Here is a 20,284-nt window from a genome sequence, read left to right on the forward strand (position 1 = left end):
TCTCACACGTCTCTGGACAGGTCATCAGTTCATTACGGAGACAGACAGGACGAACAAACACACACACACGCACGCACGCACACACACACACACACACACACGCACACACAGACCAGGCCAAGGTCTCAGAATCAAACCTGGCTGCAAGGCAGCAATGCTACCATGAACTGATCATATTCTCTAAATTTTACTTTTGTTTTTTCTTTTTTTCTGTTATGTTTTGTAAGTAGATCCTGTGAGTCTAGAAAGATGTCTTCTTTTACTTTTTGAACTTTACTGAGACTCATGGCGGGAGCGTTGTGCGTATTTATGTATTTGTGGGCGGAGCCAGGGTGGTCCACGCAGCACCTGCAGCTCTGCTTCATGCAGATCAGGATGAATGGAGGAACGCAGCACGACCTCATGCGGGTTCATGCAGCTGAATGTTTCAGGATTCCCTCCATGCCTTATGAGAGAAGCATGAAAACTCAAACTGTCAACTCTTATGCATGAGGCCCACACTGAGCCTCCAGCAGCTTCATCATGTCTCCTCTGCTGCTTCCTGATTGGCTGAGCGGCTCTATGTGACAAACTATGTGACCGACCACAGATGCTGCGAGGCACGGCCGACCTGCTGGGATGTTTGTTGTCTGGGACTCAGCTGGACCAAGAGGAGCCCAGCAAAGAGCCGGGTCAGTGAAACAGATGGAGGTGGGGTAGCGGGACAGGGTTGGGACAGGGTGTTCTGGACCGACCAGGGTCAGAGCAGCAGGTGGACTGGTGAAGCTAGCCATAGGGTCAAAGGTTAACCTTCTGGAGACTCATTGATCCGAGGCCGTTAGCATCAACCAGAGTGGCTCAGTGCTGGAATCAGTCCTGTTTCCTCGTCCAATCATTAACCTCCTGCAGTCGTCCTCTGTTGCTCCACTCGGCTCCGTCCTCTAGTACTCCAGTCCTCCAGCAGCCTGCAGACGGTAAGTACAGCCAGAAAATCCTCTTTTCTTTTTCTATAATCCTTCAGGAATTTCCCCAGACTGTTCAGATCTTTCAGGTTTTGGGTCCCGGGGAGACGGGGTTTTGGATGGTCTGGTATGCTAGCGGGTAGGTTTTGGGTAGTTGATGAGTTTTGCTGTGACGGACCTGCAGTTCGGACCCTGACGTGTCCTGGCCGCTCCTGACTGTCCCCATTGCGTTGCTGGGATGGGTTTCACCGACCTGCTGGACCAGGTGAGTCCGCTCTCTTCCTCTGCGGCGCTCCTATCACCTGATTAGTAACTTTCCTCTTCTCTGGCTGCCATGGTGAGGTGGGTGGCTTTGGCAGGTACCAGTGGATCCATGTGATTCTAATCAGTTTACCTGGTCTGATGACGGCGAGTCATAACCTGCTCAACAACTTCGTCTCAGGAATCCCGGTCCACCATTGCAAACCAGCGACCAATCAGAGTTTGCATGACCTGGGGCGCATCTACCAGGTAACTGTTTCTCCTCCAGGTTCTGGAAGAGCCGCTCAGCCAATCAGGAGGCAGCAGAGGATACATGATGAAGCTGCTGGAGGCTCAGTGTGGGCCTCATGCGTAAGAGTTGATAGTTTGAGTTTTCATGCTTTCCTCACAAGGCATGGGAGGAATCCTGAAACATTCAGCTGCATGAACCAGCATGTCTTTCCAGGCTCACGGGGTCACCTTACAATACATAACAGAAAAAATAAAAAAGAAATGATCAATTCAAGTGAAAATGTTTCTTTGAACTCAGCAGAGAATCCTCTGGAATGGACGGGAGATCAATTATTGCTTCAAATGTTTTTATATCAGGCTAAATGAGCTTCAGTTTCATTATTGTTGACTGAAAGTTTGTGTGGCTGCTGCGCATTTCCACAGCAGGAAAAGTTTGCTTGTGTTTACACAATATTATTTTTTTTACATGCATGAAACATCGCATTATTAATGAGTGACAGAGCTGATGCAGTCTGATTGGCTGTTCTTAAGCGGGACTCTGATTGGCTGCTTCAGGTGGACGAGCAGCAGCTCCTGACGGTCTTCATCCCTCCAGATCCTTCAGGAAATAGACTCGACCGCTGCAGGAGGTAAACTGGTTTCTGCCCTTTGTTCTCCTTTGTGGTGACATCTCTGACATCACTTCCTGTTGTAACTCAGGTACGTGGAGCCTCAGTGGCACATGTTGAGCCTGAACATTTCTCTGAACGCCAGCGAGCTGCAGACCGAAGGATGCGTGGATGGATGGATCTTTGACCAATCAGAGTTCTCAGCCACCACCGTCTCCGAGGTAACAGCTGTGATTGGCCAATCATCTCAGCAGGAGATGATTGGTCTGAATTCAACCTCTGGCGTCTGTATGACAACATCAATAACAACATTAACAGCATTAATAACATTACTAACTGGAATAGTAGCATTAATAACATTGATAATAACATTAATAATAGCATTACATTCAAATTCAAGAACTTTATTAATCCCAAAGTTAAATTAAATGTTGTTGTAGATTGTAATGGCTGTTGGCAGGACAGATCTCCTGTAGCAGTCTGTGTTACAGGGAATCTCAGCGAAGAAGCCTCTGACTGAAGACACTCTGATGAAGAGGATATGCAGGGTTGGCCAGAATTTACTTGGCTTTACGAAAAATCCTTCTTTGCATCGTCATCTATTCAGGTCCCTGGTTCAGGTTCCAATGGCGCTCTCACCAACAGACTGATGTTAGATTCAAACCTTGAAGGATCTTGTCTTCCTCCAGTCGCTCTGTTCTTCTTCTAAAGAACTGCATCTCCAATCTGTCCAGATGAACACAGAGGTTTTTATATTCCTAAACCATTCCTCCGGGTCTCCTCCCAGTAGGACCTGAACTTCTCACCAGGGAGTCTCCATTCTAGCCAGATGCTGAGCCACCTCAACTGGCTCCTCTCAGTGTGAAGGAGCAGCGCCTCTACTCTGAGCCCCTCCTGGATGACTGACCTTCTCTCTCTAAGAGAGAGCCTTGATACCCTGCAAAGAAAACTCATTTCAGCTGCTTGCATCCGTGACTTTGTCCTTTTGTTCGTGAGCATAGATGAGGGTAGGAACTTAGACCGACCGGTAAATTAAAGGCTTCACTTTTTGGCTCAGCTCTCTCTTCACCAGGACAGACCGGTACAATGCCCGCTTTACTGCAGACGCTGCGTCAATCCGTCTGTCGATCTCCTGCTCGATTTTCCCTCATTCATGAACCCAGAGATACTTAAAGTCCTCCACTTGGGGCAGAATGTCCCCCACCCCGACCTGGAGAAGGCACTCTATACATTTCTGGCTCAAGCCTCGGATTTAGGCATTGATCCCCTTCCCGACCGCCTCACACTCGGCTGAGTACCGCTCCAGTGAAAGCTATAGATCATGACCTGATGAAGCCAATAGGACGACATCCTATTGGCTTCAAAAAACAGAGACGGGATCTTAATGCCACCAAAGCAGATCTCCTCCACACCTTGGCTGGTCTGGAAATTTTGTCCATGAAAGTAATGAACAGAATCTGTGACAAAGAGCAGCCTTGGCGGAGTTCCACTCTCACCGGAAATGAGCCCGACTTACTGCTGGCAATGCAGACCAGACTCTGACACCGGTCATACAGGGACCTAACAGCCCATATCAAAGGGCCCACAGGGCTCCTCAAGGGACGAGGGGTCGAATGTCTTCTTCAAGTCCACTATACACATGTAGACCAGTTGGGCAAATTCCCAGGCAACCTCCAGGATCCTGTTGAGGGTCCTGGAGGTTGCCACCGGGCCCTGCCACCGGGAAGCTTTTTAACCACTTTGGCGAAATTGTCCCCAGAGATTGGAGAGCCCGACCCAGAGTCCCCAGTCTCCACTTCCTCAATGGAAGGCATGTTGGTGGGATTGAGGAGGTTTTTGAAGTATTCTGCCCACTGGCCCACAACGTCACGAAACGAGGTCAGCATAGCAGCACACCATCCCCACTATAAACAGTGTTGGTGCCATACTGCTTCCCCCTCCTGAGATGCTGGATGGTGGGCCAGAATCAAATTGAAGCTATGCAGAAGTCTTTCCCCAGGGCCTCTCTGAACTCTTTCCACTCCTGAGTTTTTGCCTCAGCAACCATCCCTTGGACTGCCGTTACCCATCAGTTGCTTCTAGGGTCCCGCAGGCCAAAAATGCCCGATAGGACTCCTTCTTCAGCCTGACAGCATCTCTCCAAAAAGGGAGGATAATTTGAACGGCTGTTTGGCGCATAAGCACAAACAAATTTCAGGGGTTCCTGAAATGTGCTTGTCTGCTTCCTATATGGGTGGCGTTTTAAGAATAATCTGACTAGCTCACATACTTCATGGACTCCATCGTCTATCAGAGGTAGGTGGAGGAGAATCTGAGACCATCTGTCAAAATATTACAACTGAAGCCAAACTGGATCCTGCAGCATGACAATAACTCCATCCTCCTAACAGGAAGTTGACGCCTCCTTTTCGACTCCTCCGGGATTTCTGGCTTCAGCTGCGGTATTATTTCAACTTTTACTCCAGAAAGGCAAGAATGAAAGTTTGAAAAAGAAAAAAATGTCAATGAAAGTTCAAAGCTACTCCAACATGCTGCCACTCTGAGTGGCCCAGCTCTTATTAATAACATTAATACCAACATTAGAAACAGTGTTAATAACCACAGTAACATTAATGACCAAATTTATAACAACATAAATCTCACTAATTCACTTTACGATAATAAATTGCTTCATGTTTCAGAGCTTCTAATGCACCATCCTGACTTTATCTCTAAACCTGTCTCTCTCAGTGGGACCTGGTGTGCTCTCTGCGTCCTCTGAAGCAGATGATCCAGACCATCTATATGGGTGGCGTTTTAACCGGAGCCATTGTGTTTGGTGGCCTGTCGGACAGGTGAGACTCACCTGGTCAGAGTTTCACCTGACCCATAAGGGCTGTGGGAACCATCAGACATGTTCTATATAAGTCTGAATTTATGTCATTTCTACCAGCCATGGGTATTTCTTAACACACTGTGTGTCTCTCAGGTTTGGCAGGAAGTCTGTCCTTATATGGTCATATCTACAGCTGGCTGTGCTTGGCTGTAGCTCCGCCCTCTCTCCATCATACACCGCTTACTGCATCTTCAGGTTTCTGAGCGGGATGGCTGTGTCTGGAATCATCCTCAACGGAGTCTCACTCAGTACACATTTACCTGTTTACATGTCTGACTGGTTACCTGCTTGTTTGTCTGTTCAATAGTTTAGCTATAGAGCTTAGAGGTAACAGCACTTTTCCCCACTAAGGGGAGTCAAAATGTTTTATGTGACAACTTTACTGAAGAGCTCTTCTTCTCCTTCATTGAGAAAATTAAACCAAATTTTCAGTCATTTCTCTACTGCCCCCTTTTAAATGTTAGATTATTGTGTAACATTTATTCCAATTATTGTCAGAAATGTTAACATTCTTTGTTTACTGTTGGATAAAGTAGAACAGCTGCGAAATCTGTGCTCACCTACTGACAGTCTCCCTTCCTGTCTCTCCTCAGAGGTGGAGTGGATCCCTACCAAAACAAGGACCGTAGTGGGGACTCTCACCTCCTTCTTCTTCACCTTTGGTCAGATGATCTTGGCAGGCCTTGCCTATTGGCTGAGAGACTGGAGGAAGCTCCAGCTGGTTCTCTGCGCGCCTCTGTTTCTGTTCTTCAGCTACAGCTGGTCAGTGAAGCCCTGGTACAGTGGATCCCCGGATTCAGGGGGGTTAGGAACCACAGGCGCCGCCAGCTGCTAAAAATACTTGAGATCACGTCTAAAAATGCTTCTAGCTACTTCTCTCAATAGTTCATACACCAAATATACCTTCGTACCAGGGATGGAGTCGAGACAGGTTCTTCCAACACCAGAACGGGGAAAAACAGGTCGAGACCCAGACCGCTCTGTGTTAGCGCTCATCCCGGCGCTAACACAGATGCTAACATCAACAGTCTCCTTTATGGCCACTCTGGAGTGAACCGCCAATCAATGTCTAGGAAAATGAAAGCAGCTCCTGGATAGAATAGTTAAGTATTTTAAATAGTATTTTAGATTTGATATATTCGGAAATCTGCAAATAATTGTAAGTTCTAGTAAAAAACCCCAACATGAATTGGTGGGGCGAGGAGGGAGGTCCACTTTACCTTCCCCCAATTGGTCAGGGGTCTGTCCTGTGATCAGTCAGGTGGTTGAATGTCTGTGCTGTGATTGGTGTTATGGAAATTTTATTTATGAAAGACTGATAATTTGTTTCAATAATAAGAGAAAGATTAATCTTTGTCTTTAAATTTCTTTATTTGGAGGCAAAAGCGTTCGAAGACCCGTCTCACTGAACGCAGTCAGGAGAAGAGCCCTGAATGCAGTCACATCACATCGTTATATAGTCACAGCAAGGAAAAGACCCACGCAAAGTCTGATTTTATCTTTATTGCCAGATGGACCACAAACACAATCCTTACCCCCACCTCATGAACTGTCCCTCACCTCTTGGAGGGGAGGATTTTATGGCAGGAAAGAGAGCCGATAAGGATTTCAAGTGAAACTTCTAATTTTTCTTTGTCAGTTACTCATGGGTGCAAGGTCAAACTACATTCCACACATGTCAGTCCTTTGAGACAATTCCCAGGTTAAGCATTTTACACAAGATGTCTTCAGGTCTCTTATACTGTCACAGCTGCAGAAACATCTAAACATTATCTGGAAACTTCTTTAATGGAAAAACACAACAAATATAATTAGTAAATAAATGGTAAAAAGTATCATCAGTTCCATCAAAGATTAAATAAGGCTAAAAACAAAATTTTCTATTGCACTGGTCAGGTGGTATGCAGAGTCAGCTCGTTGGCTGGTGCTGAACCGTCGGTCTGAGGAAGCCTTAAAGGGCCTCCACAGAGTCGCTCGGATCAATCGGAGACCAGAGGTCATCAACAAACTGACCTTAGAGGTAACCTCTGATTACATGTACAGGTGTTCTCTGACCAATGAAAACCTGACTTTGGCACCATGTGACTACAGGTACTTCACTCTCACATGAGTAAAGAGATTGAGTCGAGCCGCTCGTCGTTTACAGCCTTCGATCTGGTGAAGACCAGAAGGATAAGACGCATCTCCATCTGTCTGACAGCCGTCTGGTGAGACATTCACCTGTTTTAACCAGTTTCACCTGTTTCTAGCCTTTATGTTGCTGTTCCTGTTGGGGTTAGGTGTTCATGGTGAATCTCTACCTGTGCAGGTGTTTACTTGTGTACCTGTCTGCAGGTTCTCCACCAGTTTTGCTTACTATGGTTTGGCGATGGACCTGCAGAAGTTCGGGGTGAGTTCTCTGATTTCTGCTCACATGTCTTCCTTGTTTCTGGAGTGAACTGCGTTCTGATTGGCTGTGGGCCGTTCCAGGTAAGCATTTACCTGATGCAGATCATCTTTGGAGCTGTAGATATTCCTGCAAAGTTCTTGGCTCTGGGCATGCTCAGTTACCTGGGGAGGCGGGTCTCCCAGGTGTCGTGCCTCTTCCTGTCGGCTATCATCATCTTTGCCAACATCTTTGTCCCCACAGGTACAGAGGTTCTGGTTCTGATATGACTGTAAATCCAGCAGCATGAGTCTCACCCTGATTCCAGATCTGATATCTACCCCATCTTCATTGGGTTTCCAGAACTATCTTCAGTTCTGGTTCTGATCCTGACTCCATCTCTAATCTTTGTTCAGATTATGTGTTAAATTCTGACTCGACTCACTGTGTGGTACCGATTCTGACCCAGGCTAAATCATTGGTTCTGATCTGGATGTAATCTCTAATCTATGATTCTAACACTGATCATTCTGTGATGTGTGGTTCTGGTTTTAACCCGGTCTGTTGTCCTAATCTGGTTCTGGTCCTGGTCTCTGTCCTGCAGACATGCAGAGCCTCAGAACCACCTTGGCCTGTCTGGGTAAAGCCTTCACATCGGCCTCCTTCACCACCGTCTACCTGTACACCGGAGAGGTCTACCCCACTGTCATCAGGTGGGTCCAACAGGCCCGGTTCCATCCTCATCAGAACCTCTGACCGGGTCACTAGAACATATCATGTGCTGTACTTCCAGGCAGACGGGAATGGGTTTCGTCTCCACGATGGCAAGGATTGGCAGCATGGCGGCGCCTGCAGTTCTGATCCTGGACGAGGTGAGGCCGACTGGAACCAGAACCAAAATCAGAACCTTCTGGTACATTTTATGGCTAAACAGCAGCTGGTCCGCTTGGACACGGAAGTATTTATTCAGCCTTGGTTCAACAGATTCAATTGAGATGTAAACATGGTTCAGTTTTGGCAATCACAGTCCAGGTGTTAGGAAACTAACATCTGGTATTGATTAATTATTGATAATAAAGGTTCAATTAGAGCGAGGGTAATGTCAGATTTTTGGACCTCCATGCTTAAACGTACAGTATCACATCATCACCGTAGCAACCGACCCACAGAGCTGTTCTTCACATTGCCAGGTGTTTCCTGCACTACCCAGTGTGGTCTATGGGGGCGCTGCAGTACTGGCCAGCGGTTTCGCCTGCTTCCTGCCCGAGACGCTCAATAAACCGCTGCCCGACACCATCGAGGATGTGGAGGAAAACAGGTGAGCTGTCTGCTGCAACTTCAGAATTCTTCAGGTTCTGACCCAAATCCTAAAACAGAGAGCTGCACCTCAGCCGGTTCTGATGAAACGACGCAAAATCATAAACAGAACAAATCAAATACTGCTGAGGTAGATCCCACTGCAGGATTCTGCAGTGGGATCCTGAGGTTAGACCCAGTATCTGGACCCTGTGATCGTGGTTCTGTCTGGGTTCTGGGAGGTTCTGATGGACGGCGCTGCTCCTCCATGTCCCTGGAGCTCACTGATCAGTTCTATCTTCTAATAAATAACCTGATTGGAATTGTTAATTATTCTGTGTGTTAAGGTCTGAAGGAAACTGTGGCTCCCACCTGAAAGAGGGCGTGGCTCTGAAAGAGGGCGTGGTTTCTCCTGATGACTGGGGCGTGGTCACAAAGGAAGGCGTGGCTTTAAAAGGACTGAATGAGAAAGAGGGGAGTGGCCTCAATGCTCTCTAACCAATCACAGGATGCTACATCACAGTGTCTGGACCAATCACCGCAGGCCAATTAGACATGTGGACAATTTTAACAGTAAAATTTAATCTATAATCAATAAGCAGGTGATTGTTTAGAGATGAGAAGAACATGAGCTGACCAGATGATGAATGACATTTAATGTCTAGAGTTGAGATATGAATAAATTGACTGAAGACACTGATTATTGATCACTGATTATTGATTACTGATTATTGTCCGAAGCACTTATTGGCTGCTGTCAATAAACATATTGATAATCTGAGTCTGATCTGTTTCTTTTCTCAGTCACATGGTTCACAGGTCATGTGTGCTTTAAGAACATTGAGTAGGGATCATGGATCCAAAGGGGCGTGGCCTATTACCTACACACGTTAGCATGCATCCGCTTCAGTTACCTTCATAGCTTCAATGACAGTTGCTCTCCAACCTCAGCATCACCATGGCAACATGGTCATCAGCAGTGGTAGAGAAAGTGCTCAAAAAATGTACTTAAGTAAAAGTACAAATACACAGACAAAAATATAAACAAGTAAAAGTACCACATTAACATTTTACTTAAGTAAAAGTTAAAAAAGTACTGGGTTTTAAAAATACTTAAGCATTAAAAGTAAAAGTACTTTCTGAATGCATTACCTAATTGCTAATATTATTAAGTGAACCGATCGTATTTAATTTGAATACATCAGCAATTTGCCATTTTAATGAACAATGCCACAGATAAAGCATGTTGTGTTTACTCTCTGTAACATAGTTTAGATTTAGATATGTTATATATGATTCTATGCGTCATAATTTCAGGGATGGAAACATCTTGTTTCCTGTCCTAACATAACATGAACTTCACTTTTTTTTTGCCATTAGTGGCATTTATTTGGAAAGAAATCCAACTGGCAGGGGAGGACATGGAACCAAGGAGCCACGTAGCACTTTGTAGTCTAGACCACCGAACCGAGACCAAATCTTGGCACCCCGCGCTACATGACACAATAAAATTAAGTGCACCTATCAAAATTGCTTCTCAAATTGATCTGAAAGATCCACATTCCCATAAAAACACCTAGATATTAAATATTTAGAGCTGAAATAAATTTAACCAGTATCAATTCAAACTCTTCTTCATTCTGTTTTGCTTTCATCTCTCTGCTACAATCCACAGAGGTCTCCTGCCATCCCTAAAAAAAATAACGCCCTGGGCGGTTGCCCATACAGCATATGTCAGAAACCACAACTGTCTGCACCATTAAACATAGCAATTAACGGTAAACAACGCTCAACTATGAACACTGTCCAAGGCGCAATAAGCAAGAAGTAACCAAGCAGAAGGAGGWGACTGTTCTCATCCTCCTTCCCGCTGCAATGTCTGCCACCATGACAGGTGACGAAAACAAAGAGCAATGAGCATGYTYTGCGTTTTTACGTTCTTGTTATATTTATTCACCAATTAAATATGAAATAAAATAATAACTGCAGTGTACACACGCAGTGAGGCTTCAGTCCTATCAACCTTAGTAAAGATCCATCCAGAAGAATCGGATCATTCCTGAATTTCATATCACTATATTGCAGACTTTGGTCACAGCGTTGTCCCATATATGCGACACCTCAGTCAACACCTCCGCACAATAATTCAGCCATGAGTGACAAACTTTTTTCATGCAAATGCAACATGTGTCTTTGTACAGCTAGCTTTGCTAGAATCACGTCCACGGAGCTTACCTTTCTTTAAGCTTTCCTTCCAAGTGACACTAAAAGTTCTCTCGAAGTCCCCAGTCTGTGAAAGCGAAGCGCTGCTGATTTTACATGTCACCATATCTATGATTTATGCAACGCTATTATAATACTGACGATTAGACAGAYATCTTCTGCCGCTCAGAGGAAACCACTGCGCATGTCTTGGAGCTCCGCGTGCCAATAAAGGGGAAGGTGATGGGTGACAACAGACAAGTAAGTCACGTTATTGCTTGGATTTTACGGTGTCACCTTAAGTCCCTGAACGTCACATTTTAACGGAAAAAAAGAGCAATGCGACTTGAATGTAACGAGTAACGCGACAGTTTTGTAGAAATGTAGTGAAGTAAAAAGTACAGATACTTACTGTAAAATGTAGTGGAGTAAAAGTAGAAAGTATAAATTATTAAATCTACTTAAGTAAAGTACAGATACACGAAAATTGTACTTAAGTACAATAACGAAGTACTTGTACTTCGTTACTTCCCACCACTGGTCCTCACATAGGAAGAACACTGGATAATCACCTGCTGTCGCTGCTTTGTCTCCTATTAAAGGTAAGGTAAGGTAATTTTATTTATATAGCACATTTTCAGCAACAAGGCAATTCAAAGTGCTTTACATGAATTAAAAAGAAAAACAAACAAGAGGAAAGAAAACTAATCTAATGTTGTTCTAAAGTATGTTARACTAGGTGCTCCTGTTCAGGGTTGCTAAGTATCTAATACCATTTCTAAATGGTTAAACTAATAGAAGGGGGTCCAAACTGCTCCCCCTGCTGGAGGGTGTGTGACCTGTAGCCCCATGTTAGTCCTTGTTGACTCCTGTTTGTCTCCATGTTATTGAATTGACTGCAGATGTTTTTGTGCTTTAGTTTTATTCCTGATGGTTATTCTGCTTCTGGTCCATTCCCTTTCGCTGTTTTGCTTTTCAGTTCACCCGTTTGGCTTGTCATGTCCTTTTCTATACTATAATAATAATAATAATAATAATAATAATAATAATAATAATAATTATTATTATTATTATTATTATTATTATTATTATTATTATTATTATTATTATTATTATATTTATAATGCCCATTACATCTTGAGATATCAAAGGGCTACGTTGTGACACTGAAAGGCATCAGAAGAATTAAAAAATCTGTTCAGAAATGAGCCTCACCTGGTCTGGTCCAGGTGAACAGAACTGTCCACTTACTATGTAAGATTAAAATAAAGACTTTAGACCCTAAGCTTTGTTTTAAACTGAGCTGCAGTGACCCGGTTCAGGTTCTGTTCAGTCATCATCTGTGTTTTGATCCATTCAGGATTCATTCCCCTRCAGTTAGCTGGTTGATGGCCCAGCTGGAATTGATATTGAGTGGTGTGGGAGGAGCTTGCTTTCTCAAACAAATTCCCTATCTACCTAGAGCCAGTTTCCAATAGCAATTCAAACCAAGAGACAAACAAATTCGTCTTTCGACGATGTACAAGAGTACCAAAACACATCAAACAGATTGAAATTAATCCTGGTAACTTCACGTTACATCATGTCCAGGTTATGATGGTGAGTAAACCAGACATTTACTGGCTTAATCAAGTGGCAGTAGAAAGAAGTAACTCCCATATAACAGGAATAAAACCTCCTTCAGGACCAGAACCTGGATTAGCAAAAGCAAACATCTTCTACAACCAAAGCTTTGAGAAGTCAAATGCTGTCAGAGGAAGYATTGACTTTCTATTGGGAGAAGTAATACACCAGTGACTCCTTCATTGTTGAGAAACAGTGAAGCAGATAAACTGTGAGACTGGAAGAACATATTTGGATGGAGAACAGAGAATATATGGATGGTGGCAGCAGTGAGGGAGGAGTCACAACATCTTATTTGCTTAGATGAATCCAGCCTGATYGCATCAATAATAATTAATAAAGTGGAATATTTTAATATACATATGAGATGTAGGTTTATGATTAGCCTGGAGTTCYTTATTCAGTTATTTAAGAGATTTTGCTCCGATGTGGCTCACATTAGTCACGTGATCCTGCTGCTGGATCCTAACGGGTCTTCCCGCCGGAGATCCGGAGGGTTTCATAGAGAGAAGCCCCGACCACAGAATGCGCCGCCAGTTTCACCGGCTGACAAACGATGCGAAGCCATAGAGTCTCGCTGAATCAGCCAATCACAGACGTCGCTCTGCCCCGCTGTCATTAACTGACAGGACATCGGACCAATCAGAGCAGCTCTAGGCAAGAGGCTGCGGAGCAGGAGGGCGGGGCTTTATTGCCACTCAGTAGATCAACGGAACAAAATGGCGGCCGTGGCTGCGGAGCCAGGAGCTGCGGTTCCGACCACAACACGGTCCGAGAGTCCGCCGGAACCCGGACCGTACAGCCCCGCACATCACGAGATTCCGGCGGAACCCAGCGACGGCCCAGAATCAGGTCCAGGCGGGAACCCAGACAACGGAGAATCCAGGGAGAGCCGCCATGTTGGTCCAGAGCAGAACCCCGGGGCGGGACCGGTTTTACCCGCGACAGACAGAACCACAGAGGGTCAGCTGGACCGGAGCGGGACCACAGAGGATGTGCTGAACCGGAGCGGCGTCCACCCGAACCAAACCGCGACCACAGGCATTTCGAACCTCCCGGTGGACTGCAGCGGTTCTGAGAGGGTCTTTCCCGGACTGCCGAACTCAGACAGTACCAGTACCTATCAAACCATTCCCCTGGACACGCAACCCCCCGCAGTTTTTCTGCACTCGGTTCCGGACCCCGCTCCGGTCTCTGAGGCYGGTCTATCTCTGGCCGAACCAGCAGAACCTACCGAGACCACGGAACTGGACCGGTGCTACACAATTCTGGAGCAGGAGGAGTTGGTACCTGGACCTACGGAGGATTCAGTTTTGGATGAGAACTCAGAACCTGCCAACGGGTTCTGTAAGAGCTCATCGGGACCGAAGCACGAGGATAGCTCTGGGTCGGAACCGAGTTCTGTGCTGGACCTGAGTCCTGGTACCGAGGTCCGAGTCAGCCTGGAGCACGTGATCGATGACGCGCTTGTGGTGTCGTTCCGGCTGGGGGAGCAGGTCTTCTCTGGGGTTCTGATGGACGTGTCCAAAAGGTACTGATCACACCCACAACACCCACAGCAGGTTTCGTATTGTTGTGAGAACAGAACTTCTGATGCCATGTGGGTTTAGGATCAGTCGTCAGAACCGACCCCGTTAGTGGTTGGTCCTGAAAAGTTCTGATGGTTTCTGACTGGATCCATCCATTCATTAGTGGAAGACCTTCTTCTCTGGTGTTTTTCCAGTAGCTGAGCCAGTGTCGGGTTCTCCACATCATCTCCAACTTGTTGTCTTTACATGATTATCTCCTCTGACAGAGCTGGTTGTGAGAGAACCGGATCGCCAGCATTGTTTTGGTTCTGGTTTCTGCATGGGTTCAAAGGTCCAGAACCTTCGTCAATTGTCCTCAGAGCTTACAAACAGAACCAACATGGTGTCCTGCTGAGTTTTGGGTCATGCTTGATGTTCTTGTGCACCAGAGGCAGAACCTCTACAGCAGGGGTCTCCCAGTCCAGTCCTCAAGGGCTACCATCCTGCAACTTCTATATGCATCTGTGCTAAAAAATGTCTGAATTCCCTCAGCAGCATTCATTCAGCTCTGCAATAGGCTGGGAACAAGCAGGTTATTTGATCCAGGTGTGTGAGCAGAGATGCATCTAAAAGTTGTATTGTGCAGCCCTTGAGGACTAGACTGGGAGACCCCTGATCGACAAAACCTCTACAGACCTTGGTCTCAGTAACAGCTCAGCCAGCTTGGTCTCTAGAGAGAGACTGGTGAGGTCGGGGTTCTATGGGTCAGAAAAGTTAGGTAGGTAGTTCATTGATCATGAAGGAAATTATCTGGCCCATTCATACAGACAATAAAATTAAAGAGCCACTAGATAAAAACAAACTATTAAAAAACAAATGATGATGGCAGCTTTATTTCACCTGATGACCCCCACCTGGTTGGTTCTGACAGGGCTCTGGTTGGTTCTAGTTGGGTTCCTCTCATCCAGCGCTGCAGGAATACTCGTTGGGTTATGATTGACCCTTCCAGACCAGCTGATGACTCAGCAGGTTTTGATTCAGAAGTTCTGGACCAAAAACAACAATCAGATTGGAAGTGAGCTGAGCCACAACCATTCAGACTCTCCAAAGCTTGGTGGTGTTTTCTCGGTTGTCAGGGGGTTTTGACCCAGTTCTGATCTGGTCGATTCTATTGATCAGATGTTCTGGTACCAGCTGCTGTTCTGGTTCTAACAGTACTGCCATGTCTCTGCAGGTTCGGACCTTTCGGGATTCCTGTCACCGTGTTTCCCAGACGAGACAACCGCTGCCGTCCAGCGGCGTCTCTGCAGGCCGCCGCTAGCGACGGGCCGCACACTGAGCTGGACGAGGCAGCCGCCCCCCAGCCCTGCTGCCCCAAGCCGCCGCCGCTGTTCCAGGAGGGGGCGCCGTACCCGCCGCCTCTGTTCATCAGGGACACCTACCAGCAGGCCTTACCTCAGCCGCCGCCTCGCAAGATCAAGAGGCCGAAGCGGCGCTACCGCAGTGAGGAGCCCACCTCCATCATGAACGCCATCAAGCTCCGCCCCCGACAGGTGCTCTGTGATAAGTGCAAAGGTGTGGTGGCGTCAGGCGGCCACCGGGAGGCGCGACGGGGGGAGGAGGCGACGCGGCGGCGCCGGCCAGCGGACGCTCCTATGTCCTCAGAGTTGAAGCGTTTGAAGATGGACGACAAGTCGGGGCGCAGTGCCGACAAGCGGTCATCAGGGTTACCAGGACCGCAGTCCTCGCGGCGTGTCCTGAGAGGCGTGGTCTCCTCCTCTTCCTCGACGGCGGCATCCGGCCGGATGCGCCTGCAGCTGAACTCTAAGAAGGTTTTGACCCCGGCGCCAGACCGGCCCGACGCCCGCAAGGTCCTCCAGAAGTTGGCTCCACACCGCCGGCCCAAAGACCAGAACCAGGACCGTGGCAAGACGGTGACCCGGGCCGCGGCGCTGCAGAACCACGGCCAGAAGGTCCACTTCACCCGCCGCTTGCAGAACCCGGGTGGTGCCGCCGTCCCTACGCCGCTGCCACCCAGAATGCGCCTCAAACCTCAAAGGTATCGTACCGACGACCCGGCGCCGAGCTCCGCCTCTGAGGCGTCGCCCCGACCTGCCGCAAGCCCCACCCCCTCGCCGCCAGCTCCTCCCACCCCGCCCCCGGCCGTTGTCGCCATAGAAACGAGTGACGGAGAGGCACAGGAAGGAGCTGGCTGGCAGGAGGCGGAGCCTCCCCTGCCGTCCTCCTGCTCCCTAGACTCCTCCCACTCAGAGTGCAGCTCCACAGAGACCTTTGACCTCCCGCCCCCTGGGGACCCACCCTCCTCTTCCTCTGCCCCTCCCCCTGCCCCACCCTCCTCCTTCGTCCCTCTGTGCACCCCGCTGGCGGGCGAGGACGAGGAGGACGGCGACCCGAAGCGCCGCAGGAAGTCGTCCACGTCCTCCTCCTCCTCGTCTTCGTCCTCGTCGTCCGTCTTCTCCAAGTCCGTATCCAAGTGTCTGCTGCCGGATGGCCGCACCGTGTGCGTCGGCGACATCGTCTGGGCCAAGATCTACGGCTTCCCCTGGTGGCCGGCACGCGTGCTGGGCATCACGGTGGCGCGCCGCGGCGACACTGGGCTGGCGGTGCGGCAGGAGGCACGGGTCTCCTGGTTCGGCTCGCCCACCACTTCCTTCCTGCCGCTGGCGCAGCTCTCGCCCTTCCTCGAGACGTTCCAGTCGCGCTTCGACAAGAAGAGGAAGGGGCCGTACCGCCGCGCCATCGCCGAAGCAGCTAGCGCCGCCAAGCAGCTGACACCCGAGGTCCGCGCGCTGCTCACGCAGTTCGAAACGTAGCATAGGCCCCGCCCCTATTACACTGGCCCCGCCCCTTTCATTCACTGGGAGGAGCCCACCCAGACTAATAAGGACTGTTTCCTGTGTGGAGAGGAGGGGAGGAGCCTCAGATGGCAGGGGGCGGTGCTTAATCTACCACCTGGTCAGGTGGCAGCATTTCAGCTCGCTGATGTCATCATTTATCAGGAGATTCAAAGCGATGATTGGCTCACGAGGCTGACATCATGATGACATCACTCCTACCTGACCTGTTGTAAACACTAATCTCTCATCAGGCTCCATAATGGTGAGGTCATCGATCAAAATGGCTCACAGTTTTATTTTTGTATCTTTCGATGACGCTCTGGCGCACCCTTCAGGTCCTACTGGGGCTTGAAATGCTGACACACTGACATCACTTCCTGTCGAGTTTGACTGAAAATATTTGTACTTTATTTTGAAGTTCTGTTTAGACGTTTAACTGTGAAATTGAGTGTGGTCCAAACTGAGGCTGGGGGTCCAGAACATGGTCGGGAGTCACACACTCCAGTCCCTAGTCTGCTTACATCATCGCAGCTGTGTTTGATTGGCTCCAACAGTCAGTTCAGTTCATTGGTACACTGGGTCCCTTTAATCTGGATCTCACCTGGTTCCCAGTAAGGTGGGTTCCAGTAAACAGGAAGTAGTTTTAGCCAATCAGATTGTGCGATGTAGCTCTTGGATCCTCCTGGTTTACGTTCAGAGATGTTTTGTTTTGACGTCTCACTCGTTCTGTGTTTGGARCCCTGAGCCTGAGTTCATGGACCGGGGACAGGTTTGACATGTGGGACAGGTGGGACAGGTAGGACACACTGACTGTTAGCCAGACGAGGATGATGAAGGTGGATCTTCTCTCTGCTGTGACTGTCGGACTCTTTTTACCGTCTGTTTGCAGATCAGAGACTCTGACCAGTGTACATGTCTTTCTGTTTGAATCTGTTAATAAACTGTCCAACTGCTCTTTAACCATGGTGGGCGTCATCATTTCCGCGGGCGCCATTACTTCCCTGGGCGCCATTACGTTCCCCTCTGTTTGACTGCCGGTGCCTTGCTCATGGGCACGCCTCAGACTTTCTCACCTGCAAACAGATGTTGAGTAAACTGGTCTGCAGAGCGGCTTCAGAGTGTCCCAGCAGGCACTGGCTGGATCAGTCTGTAGAAAGTATTCACGCCCCTCCCAGATTCCTCTGAGGGTTTCAGATCATCAACTCATGTTGGCATTAGACAGCCTGAGAAATGAGCAGGTTTTCTGTGTGAAAAAGTATTCACACCCTGAACGCAGTAACTGGTCCCATCAAGTGTTTCCAATGGGAACGCGTTTGCTGATGTCCCTGAGCTGATCCGCTGTAGATGTTCCAGACCTGCATCTCCTAGACATGTCCCTGGTCCAATTAGAACCTCCTCAGTCCAGTTCGGGCTGGTTCTCCTCAGGGTTCTGTCCGGTTCTGCCAGGGGTTCTGGGTCTCCACAGGTGGGGTGTGAGATTAGTGTGGAAATTTTCCTATGTCTTATCCATTTTATCAATTCTAGCAACATGATCAGTTTTGTTCCTCAGTAATGTAGCAGTTAGCACTTACAGTTTAACTGTTAGAGGTTAGCTGTTATTGTTTAGCTGTTTGAGGTTAGCTGTTAGAGGTTAGGGGTTTCTCATGTTCTCTGGAGGTTTTGCACATCAGAGCTGCTTCTGGAACTCTTGTGGCCTACTTCCTGTTGTCAGGCAGGTTCTGTGACCTCTGGGTTGCGGAGGTCAGGCTGGTTAACTGAACCTCAGGCCCGGGTTGGTTTGGAGCTTTTTCCTTCAGGGCTTTTTAAATCATGATTTAAAAACTTTTAGCTTTTATTCAGGTTGCTTTTGTCTGAGATGAGTTGATGATCTGAAACAGCAGCGATGCTCACGCCTGTGTCAGTGGGCGCAGTTTATTGTGTGACCTGAGCACAGGATGGAGAGCAACTTTACCTTCAGGAAGCACCTGGTTCAGACCGAGCCAATAATCAATGAATTGATGATGTGGATAAAGTGTAAACAGCCTTTCTGTGTCTCTGCAGCGCGCCGCTGAAGAGCTGCTGACGCTGGAGGCCGGCTTCACGCAGTGGGCGGGGTCTGAACACAGACGGACATCAATAATCAATATTTAAGGCAGAGTTTATATTTATGAAGAAAAATCAATGTATTGATCTTACTGCTGTGTTTCCATGGATGCTAGGTTCAGGTTATAGGTTCTTGCGTCCTTCAATCAGAAATTGATCAGTTGATCAATCAACCAGTGAATCAACTCAGCTCGGCCCCTGATGGAGAGTTTCCTCACCTGCAGACACCATCTTCAGTTGGAACCAGCAGGTGAGGCTCCGCCCCCAACCCCTCACCTGGGTGTGGCTCCAGGTGAAACGGTGGGCGGGCCGAGCAGCGGCTTCACGCTGCACAGGTCAGAGAAAACAATCGAACGAAGTGATAAGTTTTTATTTGGTTTGGAATCGGATACAAATTATTAAACTGTCGGACCGGATGTGATTTTCATCTTTATTGATCGGGTTTATGTGACCCAGAAATATTTCTGTGTGAAATGCCAGAGGTTTAGTGACACTGTGGAGGCGCTGGGGCCAAACGTGGACCTGGCATGGTCAACAGCGATCTGAAACACGCAGACGGTTCCTTCCTGCTGCGGCAGAGGGATTTCCTGCTGCGGCAGAAGGACTTCCTGTTGTGGCTGAGGGACTTCCTGCTGCGGCAGAAGGACTTCCTGCCGCGGCTGAGGGACTTCCTGCTGCGGCTGAGGGACTTCCTGCTGCGGCTGAGGGACTTCCTGTTGCGGCTGAGGGACTTCCTGTTCAGAAATGAGCCGCAGAGAAGAAGACGTTGGATGCTGGGTTTGGGTTGAAGTCAACAGTCTGTGATGTACTGGGAACCAGCATTGGAACCAGTCTGGCAGGACCATCCCTCATTCCCCTGAATGATACCCTGGGCAGGAAGACTGCCTGCTTCCTGTTCCTCTCAGTGTCTGGTTCTGATTGGACGCTTCAGGTCACGTGACCAAGGAGTTTCTTCCTCCTTCACGTCCTCATCCTCCCTTCATCTGGTTCTCCTGGTTTTCAGCTCATTTCAGTCTCACGATGGTTCCTCTGGTCCAACTTGGTCCGGTTTGCTTGTGCCTATTCTGTTCCTTTTCTCTGGTATGGTTGGATCTGGTCCGTTCTGATCTGGTCCAGTCCGGTCTCTGTCCTCCAGCTCCTTGTCTGGAGGCGTTTTGAAGTGTTGGTGAATTTTGGTCCCATGAGTCGGTTCTCCAAATCAGCCTATCAGAGAACAGGTTCTCTAGCAGCTGATTCTCCCAGTGACTTGTCAGATCTGCCCAGTTCCTGGTCCAGTCAAAGTATTTCAGTGGGAATTTCAGAGTTAATGGATTTAATCGGGCCAGAACAGATATTTAAACTGGCTTGGTCTGAAATGGTTTCAATGTCTAAATTTATTTCAATATTATCTGATTAAAGCTGCTATGTAGTTTAATCTGATCTAACCTGGTTAAA

At 48.0% G+C, this 20,284-nt stretch overlaps 2 protein-coding genes across 3 annotated transcripts; both read left to right on the plus strand.

The window, feature by feature from the left end:
• The first annotated feature begins 749 nt into the window (after positions 1 to 749).
• oatx (organic anion transporter X) lies at positions 750 to 9,358 on the plus strand. Of its 2 annotated transcripts, none has more exons than XM_017303025.1 (16): positions 750 to 953; positions 1,126 to 1,206; positions 1,284 to 1,451; positions 1,989 to 2,062; positions 2,133 to 2,262; positions 4,772 to 4,875; positions 5,010 to 5,164; positions 5,510 to 5,693; positions 6,813 to 6,936; positions 7,008 to 7,123; positions 7,251 to 7,305; positions 7,386 to 7,545; positions 7,886 to 7,994; positions 8,075 to 8,153; positions 8,472 to 8,599; positions 8,925 to 9,358. In XM_017303025.1, exons 2-16 carry the CDS (start codon positions 1,180 to 1,182, stop codon positions 9,073 to 9,075), a joined length of 1,764 nt encoding a protein of 587 aa, XP_017158514.1. In that variant the 5' UTR covers positions 750 to 953; positions 1,126 to 1,179; the 3' UTR covers positions 9,076 to 9,358. The 2 variants fall into 2 exon arrangements, with proteins under 2 accessions (XP_017158514.1, XP_008400067.1); XM_008401845.2 differs by having other exon boundaries at positions 752 to 953; positions 5,510 to 5,678.
• Positions 9,359 to 11,969: 2,611 nt separating this feature from the next.
• Positions 11,970 to 17,728, plus strand: pwwp2a (PWWP domain containing 2A). Its single transcript, XM_008401846.2, has 2 exons — positions 11,970 to 13,933; positions 15,145 to 17,728. Exons 1-2 carry the CDS (start codon positions 13,122 to 13,124, stop codon positions 16,742 to 16,744), a joined length of 2,412 nt encoding a protein of 803 aa, XP_008400068.1. The 5' UTR covers positions 11,970 to 13,121; the 3' UTR covers positions 16,745 to 17,728.
• The last annotated feature ends 2,556 nt before the right edge of the window (positions 17,729 to 20,284 follow it).

The sequence above is a fragment of the Poecilia reticulata genome, unplaced genomic scaffold (assembly GCF_000633615.1).
Source record: "Poecilia reticulata strain Guanapo unplaced genomic scaffold, Guppy_female_1.0+MT scaffold_131, whole genome shotgun sequence".
Lineage (NCBI taxonomy): Eukaryota > Metazoa > Chordata > Actinopteri > Cyprinodontiformes > Poeciliidae > Poecilia > Poecilia reticulata.

Bases quoted from the DNA above. Each gene is read 5' to 3' on its own strand.
- oatx (XM_017303025.1), top strand. From the start codon at position 1,180: ATGGGTTTCACCGACCTGCTGGACCAG. The intron at 1,207-1,283 runs GTGAGTCCGCTC...TGCCATGGTGAG, and splicing joins TCACCGACCTGCTGGACCAG to GTGGGTGGCTTTGGCAGGTA. The intron at 2,263-4,771 runs GTAACAGCTGTG...TGTCTCTCTCAG, and splicing joins CAGCCACCACCGTCTCCGAG to TGGGACCTGGTGTGCTCTCT.